Raw genomic sequence first — 10,428 nt, 5'->3', positions numbered from 1 at the left:
TATTCCGAGGACTTCAAGGGCCTTAAACATAAATGGGTGTTGAACTTTGTCGAAAGCCTTCTCCGCATCTATCGAAATGATTATGTGGTTTTTATTCTTCTGTCCTTTTTCATTTTTAATTTAGATTGTTTTTGTTCTTAGGTTGTAGAAGTTCTTTATATATTTTAGATATTAATCCCTTTTAGACGTATGCATACAGGATTTGACACCCCATTGTAAGTAGTGGAACCAGGACTAAAACCAAGGTCTGTCTGATTCTAAAAACTTGTGCTCTCACCTGCAGGAAAAGCTTCAGTGATCATCCTAGAGAAAGGAGTTTCTCTAGAGAAAAGAATTTCCATTTCTTCTTCCTCTTATTCCACCATTTTCTTCTTATTGCAGTTGACATGTGTATAGATTTTTTTTCTGTCTCCTTTGTTCTTTGTTTACTATTCCTCTAAAACCTTTGGAAGCACACAGAAGATTCTTGGTAGGCATTGGGTTTTAGTGAAATGAATGAATTGACCTAATCCATGCATTGTGAATGCAGTCAGTGTATATGTCATTACAAACTGTGGTAGATTTAGTATGTCTGTCTTTACTGTGTTATTGGCACTGTGTCTATATTAGCACAACCATTAGTATGTATCTTGCTAAAATATTGAAGTTGAATTAATGTAAAAATTATTTTATTTTTGGGAAAATCTCTTCATTGTTTTTATGAAGTCATTCTTCAAGAAAAATGCTTAATATTTTTATATCAACTTCATTAATAAATTAAAACTATCTTTTTTAGATTATTGTCTCAGTGTATGGAGTATTTTGATCTGAGGTGCCAGTTATTAGATGACCTAACAAGTAAGTAAATATGTCTAATTTTGATTTGTCTGGGGGAGGGAATGAACAGGAGTTAGAGGAGAAAACCAAACGAGCATTTCTAATCTGACTTAAGGTATCTCCAGGGTAAGTAACATTCTAATTATTGTATTGAATTTTAATGTCTGTTTTCTTGAAAACAGCATATAAAGCCAGATGTCAGTGATCATCTCCTTTTATATACCCTGCCACTAATGTATTGCAAAAATTTGTTTATTTAAAAATTGTTCAAAAATTAATAATGTAAGAAAATAAATTCAAAAATAATTTAAGGTAATAAATAAAAACAGTTAAGCTTGTATTTTAATTGCACTGATGAAGTTTTTAGGAGAGGTCTTCCCCTCTAATATAGTCCATTCTGACAATTTTTAAAGGTTGATCATTGAAACAAGAAGAAATCTATTGAGGTATATTGCTACTAAAGAAATAATAATAAATAAATTACTTTACATTTTCTGCACTCACTGTTAAATAATACAAATGTATAGTGGAATGTTGTATGTAATTTTAGTTTTTAAAATCAAGAGCTTGTTAGTTTATTCCCCACTTGCTAAACAGTTTCAACTTACAGGAAATAAAATACAAATCTGAATCTATAAAAATGCAGGTCAGGAAAGAATATCCAGGCCAACATATCAACATTAAAGCTTATGCAAAACACAAGGCTTGTGTGTGTGCAGGCTGCAAAACTACATAATTAGAATTTGGTAGTGAGGTTCCTGAGGACAGAGGCAAAAAGGAAAGAGCATCTGGCTGATTTTCTTAATACTCCAGAAGAAGAAACAGAACATTTTCTCAAAAAAAAACAAAAAAAAAAACCAAATCTTTTTCCCAGCAGTTAGATTTAAAGGAAATTACACCCGTAGGACTTCATGTAATGAGCACATAAAGGCACAGTGACTGCTAAACCTCGGCGGGCGCTCTCCAGTGCGGTTTCGCTGTTTGGCTGAGACTTTGAGTTGGCTACCCATATACAACTTCAGAATGCACACGCCAGTTATTCGGACAGGCCTGCACTGTGTTGTTGAGTGCTAAATGAGGGGTCCAGGTTCCCTCACTGGGATATTCAGGGCAGGCTGGGAGTGTCTTAAACAATATTGTTGGTATGTTTTCTTTTTGCTGTTGTGTCCTCAGCACATCTTGCCTGGCACCCAGTAGTGCTGGTGTTGTCTTAGCCCCCTTCATAATAAGGAAACAAAGACACACAATGAATAAATGGTAAAGATAGGAGTCACAGTTGTTGCCAGTCCAGCTTTGACCCTGAAGTACTTTTCACGCACGCTACACCTTGACTGCTAGTTGCTGTAGTGCAATACAATTACGTGTGGTCACTCCTTTCCAATCCCAGCTTCCATTCTGGGTTCTTACTGTAAATTGTCATTTGGAGGGCAAAGTGAAATACTTAGCCCAAAAAAACAAGTTACTTCTTCAGAGTTTGGCTCACTGCTTTGAAAATCTGGACTCCTGCTGCCAGGCGCTTGACTTCGCTCCTCTTCACAGACCACCCTCTCCTTGGTTTGGGTGACACTCATGCTGCCTGTCCTCCTCTTGCTCACCCGCTCTTCTTTGGGACATCCTAGACACCAGCAAGCCAGAGCTTCTTCAGATAAAGACTGTCTCCTTCAGTTCTGTTCCCAGCACACAGACCAGTGGTCTGCCCCGAGCAGTCATGCAACACATGTTTGCTACAGCTGAGGGAGGGCAGTGGCCAAGGGGAGGAATGCACGTGCCTGAGCCTCTGTGGTCTTCGTGGGCAGCAGCTCTGCCAGCTATTTATTTGTTTGTTTGTCTGTCTATCTGGCTATCTATCTATCTCTATGAAGTACAAGGTAAGAGGCCTGGCTTTGCTTACTTTCATCAGAATTTTGACTGTGAGAAAGTAAATCCTTCTCTTTTATTCCTCTTAGCTTCTGAAATGGAGCAGTTAAGAATCAGCCCAGCTACTATGCTTGAAGATGAGATTACCTGGCTGGATAATTTTGAGCCTAATCGCACTGCTGAATGTGAAACCAGTGAAGCAGACAACATCTTACTAGCAGGACACTTACGACTCATTAAGACCCTCCTTTCACTCTGTGGGGCAGAAAAGGAAATGCTTGGTAATTATTTCTTCATCTTCTCATGTGGCAAAATCCCTCTGTTTTTAGTTACTGCCATGTGCTCATGTGTAGCTGTGAAAATAAGATAGGTGTCATGTTCCATAGAAAATTGACTCTAAGGACAATAGGAGAATATCTAGAAATTTAGTGGCTAATAAATTTAAGATACACTCACCATTTGTAATTAAACCACATAGAGAATTTTGCAGTGTTAAAAACAGATTACATAACTAATAGCCAGGCTTAAAAATATATACAATTCAAAGTAGCTTTTTCTGTTTTGTTATGTACTTTATAAAATAGAATCTATTATGTTTCTTTTAAAGGTAATTTCCATCTGGGGAGGCAGCCTTTAGCTCCTCCCCCAAGATGGCAGGGTACATAAGATTCTTCTGGATACAAATATAATTTGTAAAATATAGTCAACATTACAAGTTACAGTGAGAAAATAAATTATAACATTGTTAGTCTTAGCATACATACTAACTTTATAAATTTTCTTGGCAACTGGGGATACATAGAAAAGAGTGATTCTTAACCAGAGTGAGAAGGTACATCCCTTTTAAAAGTTTCAAAAACCCTTATATGGACTCCAGAGTAAAAATTATTCACTCAAGCCATTCTGCTGTTTGGTGTTTTTGGCATTTGTGTTTCTAAAGTGCAAGTTTCACTCCTTGTGTTCTGTTACAGTCCTATAAAGGAAAGTACCCTCTCTTGTCTTTGTATCCTGTCCCAACTCTCCCATCCATCCCCCTACCCTACCCTGACCACACAGAGCTTTGCCATACTGTAAGAGCTCAAACAAAAAAGCATCAAGTTAAAGTGAAGACCCTGCCATAGAGTGGCTTGAGTGTCTCTGCTACTCTCATGTGAAAGTGAAAGACAGGATCTTTGAATTAAAATGTGTTCATCCTCAACGTGAATGTTATGCTCTATTCCAGGTTCATCACTCATTAAACCATTGTTAGATGACTTCCTTTTCCGAGCTTCTAGAATTATTTTAAATAGTCATTCTCCAGCTGGCAGTGCCGCCATCAGTCAACAGGACTTTCATCCAAAGTATGGAAAATGCACGTTGTGTTCAGTTTTGGTAAAAATTCTAATTCGAAACTTTGGTCCAAAAAGATTGTTTTAACTTGGAGTTTGTCTTCCATCTTGGGGTGTATAGCTTGCAAGATATTTTCTACTGTATAAAGAAATGCATGTATAGAAACTTAGTATAATAAAGCCTGCCTCGCACTTAGTTCAGTATGTGCTAATCCAGGTGTGCTGGCGCTATTATCATCATCCAAGTAGAAGAGTAGATAATAGTGTGGCCAACTTGGCAGTAATGAGTTGCAGGACAAACTGAGTGGACAAGAATTATGTCCAGGGCCCTCCCTGGTGGCGCAGTGGGTTAAAGCACAGCACCTAGAAGCTAAAGCCACTAAAGCATGAGTTCTATCCCCGCCTGCCTGGGAGGTGACCACATGGCGTGGCAGACCTCTCCTGGCCAGCCCGCTGTTCCCCTCAGCAGTGTACTTTGTTGATCTGCCTGTTCTGCTCCCCACTCTGTCACTGGTGAATCCTCTCACCCTCTGCATCTCTGGCCTGTACCCCAGTTCTGTATCAATCAATAAATAAATCTTTAAAAAAAAAAAGAATTATTTTCAAAGTAAAAGTAAGTGATGATTGTTGAGCGGTCTAGGAGAAAAGGATAGGCGCTTGAGTGCATGAACCTGTGCTGTCTTAATAATCAAAGCTGCTAGTGGTTTATTATGGTGGTGATATCAGAATCAAATTTTGGTTAAGTCTTTATGGTTGGAAATTTGAAAGACCCCTTTGAAATACTGACCCTTCTTTGGCGATGGTAGTTTATGCTCTTGGACATAGGAGACAGCTACGAGCTGCCCTCTTATTTGCTCTGGTTTTAACTTAATTGTTCTTCTCTCATGAGAACCAGAGTTAATTGAGTAATCCTGAAGAAACTGAGGACTTGGTATTTAACCAGTGAAAAACATTCCCATACAGTTTCAGTGGTTATTGAAATGGTCAAGGCTTAGTAAGTAGTATTTTATGAAATCTGAAGAGGTATCTTATGTGTGAATATATCTGTAGGAGTTCCTTACTAACAAAATCTGTTTTTGGTAATAAACCTTCATTAGAACCTTGTGGTATCCCTCAGACTGAGTCCCATTCCCACCCCTGCCCCAGCTTATTCTGGAAGATTTGGTGCTAGCTTATTAAACCAGCAGAAAGACATGAGTATTTCCATTTTTGTGAACAGAGAAAAGAAATCTTAAGTAATTCCATTGACATTTTTATTTGTGAGTCCATCCCTTTTTATTTGTTAAAAGTTACACCTCCATTGGGCCCTCCCTGATGGCTCAAGCTAGCCGCAGCTGCTTCAGTGCAAGTTCAGTCCCCACCGCAGAGGTGATCCACATGACACAGCAGACCTCTCCTGTCTCACTGCTCCCCTCAGCATTATACTTCGTTGATCTGCCTGTTGTGCTTCTCACTCTGTCTCTGGTGAATCCTCTCACCACCCCTGCACCTCTGGCCTGTCCCCAGTTCTGTATGCATAAATAAATAAATCTTTTTAAAAAAAAGTTGTATTTCCATCAACAAGGAGTTGTATTTTTAAATTATGTATGGTGCCTTGTCTAGAAAAGAAAATATTTCATTTTTCCCCCATATTCTGAATGGTGTTTCTATAATATCAAAGTGACTCCCTGCCTTCTCCCATTTAAACCCCAAAACCAGAACGATTCAAAATATACAGAAACTCTTTTCAAAAGTAAATATGCTATTCTCATATCACAATGCCAAAGGACTTCTTCATGTGTAGCCTGTGTGTACAGTACCTCCCTACTTGTTCTTTACCTGCCCTTAGCAGCCCAGTGCCAGCTCCATGTCCTCTGTCCTCAGTGCCTGGCACAGTGCTGATCTGAGAGCCCTCTTGAATATACCTCTTATATCCAGGTCTTCAGTTTTCACTCAGAGGTTTGATGTTCTCTTTTCTGTGTATCCTTATTCCTTCACGATCTCCTTGGTAATGTGGTGCTGGCATATGGGATAATGGGAAATTACGATCTGCCCCTGCCATGATTTCCACTACATGTGAGCAGGGTAGGAAACCTTTGATTCCCTGTAGAATGCTTGTTTAGATCTCCTCTTTAACAGATTGATTTGGCAAAATTTGCTTCTCTGTCTCCTTTTTTCCCCCAGCAAAATGGAAAGTTGATTTGTGTCCTTAAAGCATGCTTTATATGCAGGCATAGATAAAATGTTTTCAAGCATCTATTCTCATTTGTGTAGCTTTCTTTTTTCTGCCATACAGACATTTGAATTTCAGGGTGTTAGCTACAAAAACCTTTTTATCCTACCTACTTTAATTGAAAGGTAGGTATTCTCATGTTATATTTTTTATAAAGTTTTTGCTTTTTTTCCTCCATTTTTGTTGATCTGTCCCTTAGATAAGTGTTCTCTGGAGTCATAAGTGCAATTTATTATCAGGCCAGGAAGGCAGTAAGTTCTAAATCATATTCATCCCTCCTGTATTAAAAATCTGTTCCTTTAACTCTCCTGCACTGCTGGTGGGAATGCAAACTAGTACAACACTATGGAAAACTGTTTGGAGGTTCCTCAAACTGCTAAACATGGAGCTTCCCTACGACCCAGCAATCCCACTCCTAGGTATCTACCCAAAAGACACAAAAACACTGATTGAAAAAGATACCTGCACCCCCGTGTTTATTGCTGCTTTATTTACAATGGGAAAAACATGGAAGCAGCCCAAATGCCCAAAAGTAGATGACTGGATTAAAAAGATGTACATATATACAGTGGAATATTACTCAGCAACCAAAAAAGAGAAACACATGTCTTTTGCAGCAACTTGGATGGAGCTGGAAAAGATCATGCTTAGTGAGATAAGCCAGAAAGAGAAAGAAAAATACCAGATGGTTTCACTCATAGCAGGAGTATAATGGACCAGGCGAGAAAATAACAAGAATAATGAACAACCATATACCAGAGACATTTTGTGGGGGTGGAGTGGGGAATGGGATCAAAAACGGGGGGTAGGGAGGGAAGTGCACAGGATTATGGTGATGGCACACGGGTGACTTGGTGATGGGGAAACCCGTGGGGATTACAATTGAGATGGAAAAAAAAAAAGTACAAAATGACGTAAAAATAAACTGTTATTAAAAAAAAACAACCTAAAAAAAAATCTGTTTCTTTATTAAATAATACATTACTAAAGTTCTGCCATCAGAACTAACTTAACCTGTTTGAGTAATTACAGCCTTATATTATCATTTTAAATGTTGCTTTAGTTAACAATTTCAGGTTGCTCACTGTTAAAATTAACTTGTGTCTTTTGTTTTAGATGTAGTACGGTAAATAGCAGATTGGCAGCCTATGAAGTCCTTGTAATGTTGGCTGATAGTTCACCTTCAAATCTTCAAATCATTACAAAAGAACTCCTTTCTATGCATCATCAACCTGACCCTGCCCTTACCAAGGAGTTTGATGTAAGTGTTCTAGACTTTAATGCACTTATATTTTTTAGAATGCTTAAATTTTAAGCATAAAATTTTTAAACTAAAGTATATATTATCCTAATTAAAGAAAGGTTTTTTTTTTTTGCTTATTATGTTAACATATTCCAATCAGTTATAGTTTATAGTGTACTATAGTAACACATTACTAAATGGCACTCTTTAACTCCTTAAGAAGACACATTTTCAAGTCAGCTGATAATTGCTCTTAGTAAAAAGATCATTTTCAGTCTTTTTTTTTTTTTTTTAAATAACTGCTTGGTACAATGCCAGGCACTAGAGCTGCAAACTCAAACAAGCATTGGCTCTGTTACAGGACAGCCCATACTCAGTTTAGCAAAGGTTTATTGCGTGTACTCTGAGCTAAGAAAAATGTTAGGCTTTTGGAACTCAATTAAGAGTTGAATTTACTGTAGTGTTGTAGACCAGTGTTTCCCCAATAAAAGAAAAAAGATTAAAATTAATTTTTTTCTTAAGTCTGGGATTATACTAGCATAATTAAGAAAATAATTGTTTTATGTAATTGTTTTTTCAGCACTATGAGCCATTCTTGCTTTTTTTTATAACTCTTATCTATGCTTCACACTACAAATAAATCCAAGTGTTAGATTATATCCCATTCTTAAGTGTGTGCCTGAGGTTCATGAAAAGTATGTAATATTTCCCATTTCCTTGTAATCCACAACACTGACAGGTTTTTGTGCTTTGGGTTAATAACCACATGGATGCCAGTACTTATGTATGCAGATAATGTGATTCTGATCTTGGCAGCAGAAACAATTCCTAGGGCAACACCATTTTGGGGTGTGTCACTGCAGTATTCTTTTCTGCTTGGACAAGTGCTGTGTTAAACTTTACCTAAGGTACCTTTCCTGGATGTTTTTACCAGAAAGAGAATGAGTCTTTTTGAACTTCAGAGCTGGTCAGGATTCTTTACGAAACGATAAAAGTTTGTTTAATTCATTTATCTACTTTCCAAATACTACCTCAGTTGTAAATACATAGTCATGTATTTATTTGATTAATGCTTTTACATTTTATGTAAGATCAGTATTACCTATTATTACTACTTGTTTTCACTTGGGTGAGAAAAGTCTTTAGAAATCTGTCTACCCTACCCTAGATTATCAAACTCCTTGAGATTGGGGACCAAGGACCTTTCTGCTTTTGTGTCCATGGCATAGCACTGCCACATAGTTATAGTATTTGTTGAATGATAATCAAGTTAGTAAATACATGATTACAAAATGGATAAACAAGTATACACTATTTGCTAGCTACTTTATCAACTAAAAAAGGGCACTGACCTAGTAATATTTATAGTTCTCTTAGCGCCTACAAGGTTACTTCATGAATATAGGATTTGCTAGCATCACTCATAATGCTGGATGACCTGTGAGGATCTCTCTTTCTCTTGAGATAGTTCAAACATCTGTAAGAGAACATGCTGATGGCAGAGGTACTAACATATTCTTTATGTTGCTGCATCCCTCCCTCCTAGTACCTCCCCCCCGTGGACAGCAGGTCCAGCTCAGGGTTTGTGGGCCTGCGGAATGGTGGTGCCACGTGTTACATGAATGCCGTCTTCCAGCAGTTGTATATGCAGCCTGGTCTCCCTGAGGTGATCCCTTCCTTTATCCTATTTAGTCTGATGAATGATATGTACATCACCTAAAAATTATCTCATATGCTTATGTTGCATTTCAGAGTTCACCATAACTAGACATAATTAGGTATTCTTTAGTAGCTCCTGAAGTCTCGATAGACATGTTCACAGTCACAGGTTGTTAGAAATTGGCTATGGAGTGTACTGCCTTGGGACAGATGGACTGGACCTAACATGATTGTTGAACTCCTATATCATTTTCAAATTCTATTATAAAAATCTGTAAAAATTTTTCAGAATTTAAGAAATACTTAAACTGTATCAACAACACTTTAATAATGCGATAATAACATGTGATAAAAGTCAGTGTTTTGAGAATATTCTGTATGTTATTGTGTTGCACTTATTTCTTATAGAAGTTTTGGCATTACTAGTTCCATTTTTTTCATAGTTAAACACAGTCATAGAGGTGATTTATGCATGCTTATACCAGTTAGGAAATAATGAAGATAAAACTATGCAGAATTGTAGCCATATCCAAACATACATAGCATTCTAAAAGACATACATATGTCAAGGACTTTTTTTAAAGCAGTTAAATAGTCCTAACTTACTACATTTATTTCTTTTTAGTCATTACTTTCAGTGGATGATGACACAGACAATCCAGACGATAGTGTATTTTACCAAGTGCAATCTCTCTTCGGGCATTTGATGGAAAGCAAACTGCAGTATTACGTACCTGAGAATTTTTGGAAGGTATTTCATCCAGCAACTTTTTAGACTTAAAGATGTTATATATTTGAAGTGCAGCTGCATTCTTTGCCTGGTGATAATTGTCTCTAGTCTTTAAATTCTGGACTAATCCATTGCCAAGATTCAATAAAAGAATTGACTATATCACCCTTCTTTAAATTGGTGCCTGATTTCAGATGAAATATCTATTTGTAATTTTTAGTGATTCGCTGATCTCAATATAGTTATTTATAATTTAATGGCTTGCTGTTCTTAATTATTTCTCATGATTTCTATTTTAGCTCTTTGAAATATTTGTTGAAATCATTGCTCTGAATCTATGTAGATTTCACTAACTCATGTTATTTTTAAACATTTCTTTACTGTGTACTATTTCCTTGTATTACTCCATTGGTTGGTTGGCTAGATTCTAAGGCAGGAACTCTCTGTGCCATAGTCTTAGATCTTACCCAGTGTGGTTTCATAGAAATGTAATTACAGGGGCCCTCCCTGGTGGTGCAGTGGGTTAAAGCACAGCACTAAGAAGCTAAAGCCACTTCCGCTTGAGTTCGATTCCCACCTGCCC

The 10,428-nt window shown here is 37.3% G+C and overlaps 1 protein-coding gene across 1 annotated transcript in view; it reads left to right on the top strand.

Annotated features, from left to right (window-relative positions):
• The window catches only part of USP24 (ubiquitin specific peptidase 24), a 95,361-nt gene that overhangs the window by 54,407 nt on the left and 30,526 nt on the right, over positions 1-10,428 (top strand). Inside the window, exons 38-43 of the mRNA XM_012722127.1 lie at positions 776-837; positions 2,763-2,954; positions 3,896-4,013; positions 7,330-7,474; positions 9,003-9,122; positions 9,741-9,866. Of these exons, the coding sequence (XP_012577581.1) occupies positions 776-837; positions 2,763-2,954; positions 3,896-4,013; positions 7,330-7,474; positions 9,003-9,122; positions 9,741-9,866 (763 nt within the window). The remainder of the gene's footprint in view (positions 1-775; positions 838-2,762; positions 2,955-3,895; positions 4,014-7,329; positions 7,475-9,002; positions 9,123-9,740; positions 9,867-10,428) is intronic.

The sequence above is a fragment of the Condylura cristata genome, unplaced genomic scaffold (assembly GCF_000260355.1).
Source record: "Condylura cristata isolate star-nosed mole 26May11 unplaced genomic scaffold, ConCri1.0 scaffold00008, whole genome shotgun sequence".
In the NCBI taxonomy this organism is placed as follows: Eukaryota; Metazoa; Chordata; class Mammalia; order Eulipotyphla; family Talpidae; genus Condylura; species Condylura cristata.
The sequence above is the reverse complement of the archived record's forward strand: the minus strand, read 5'-3'. Positions and strand labels throughout refer to the sequence as shown.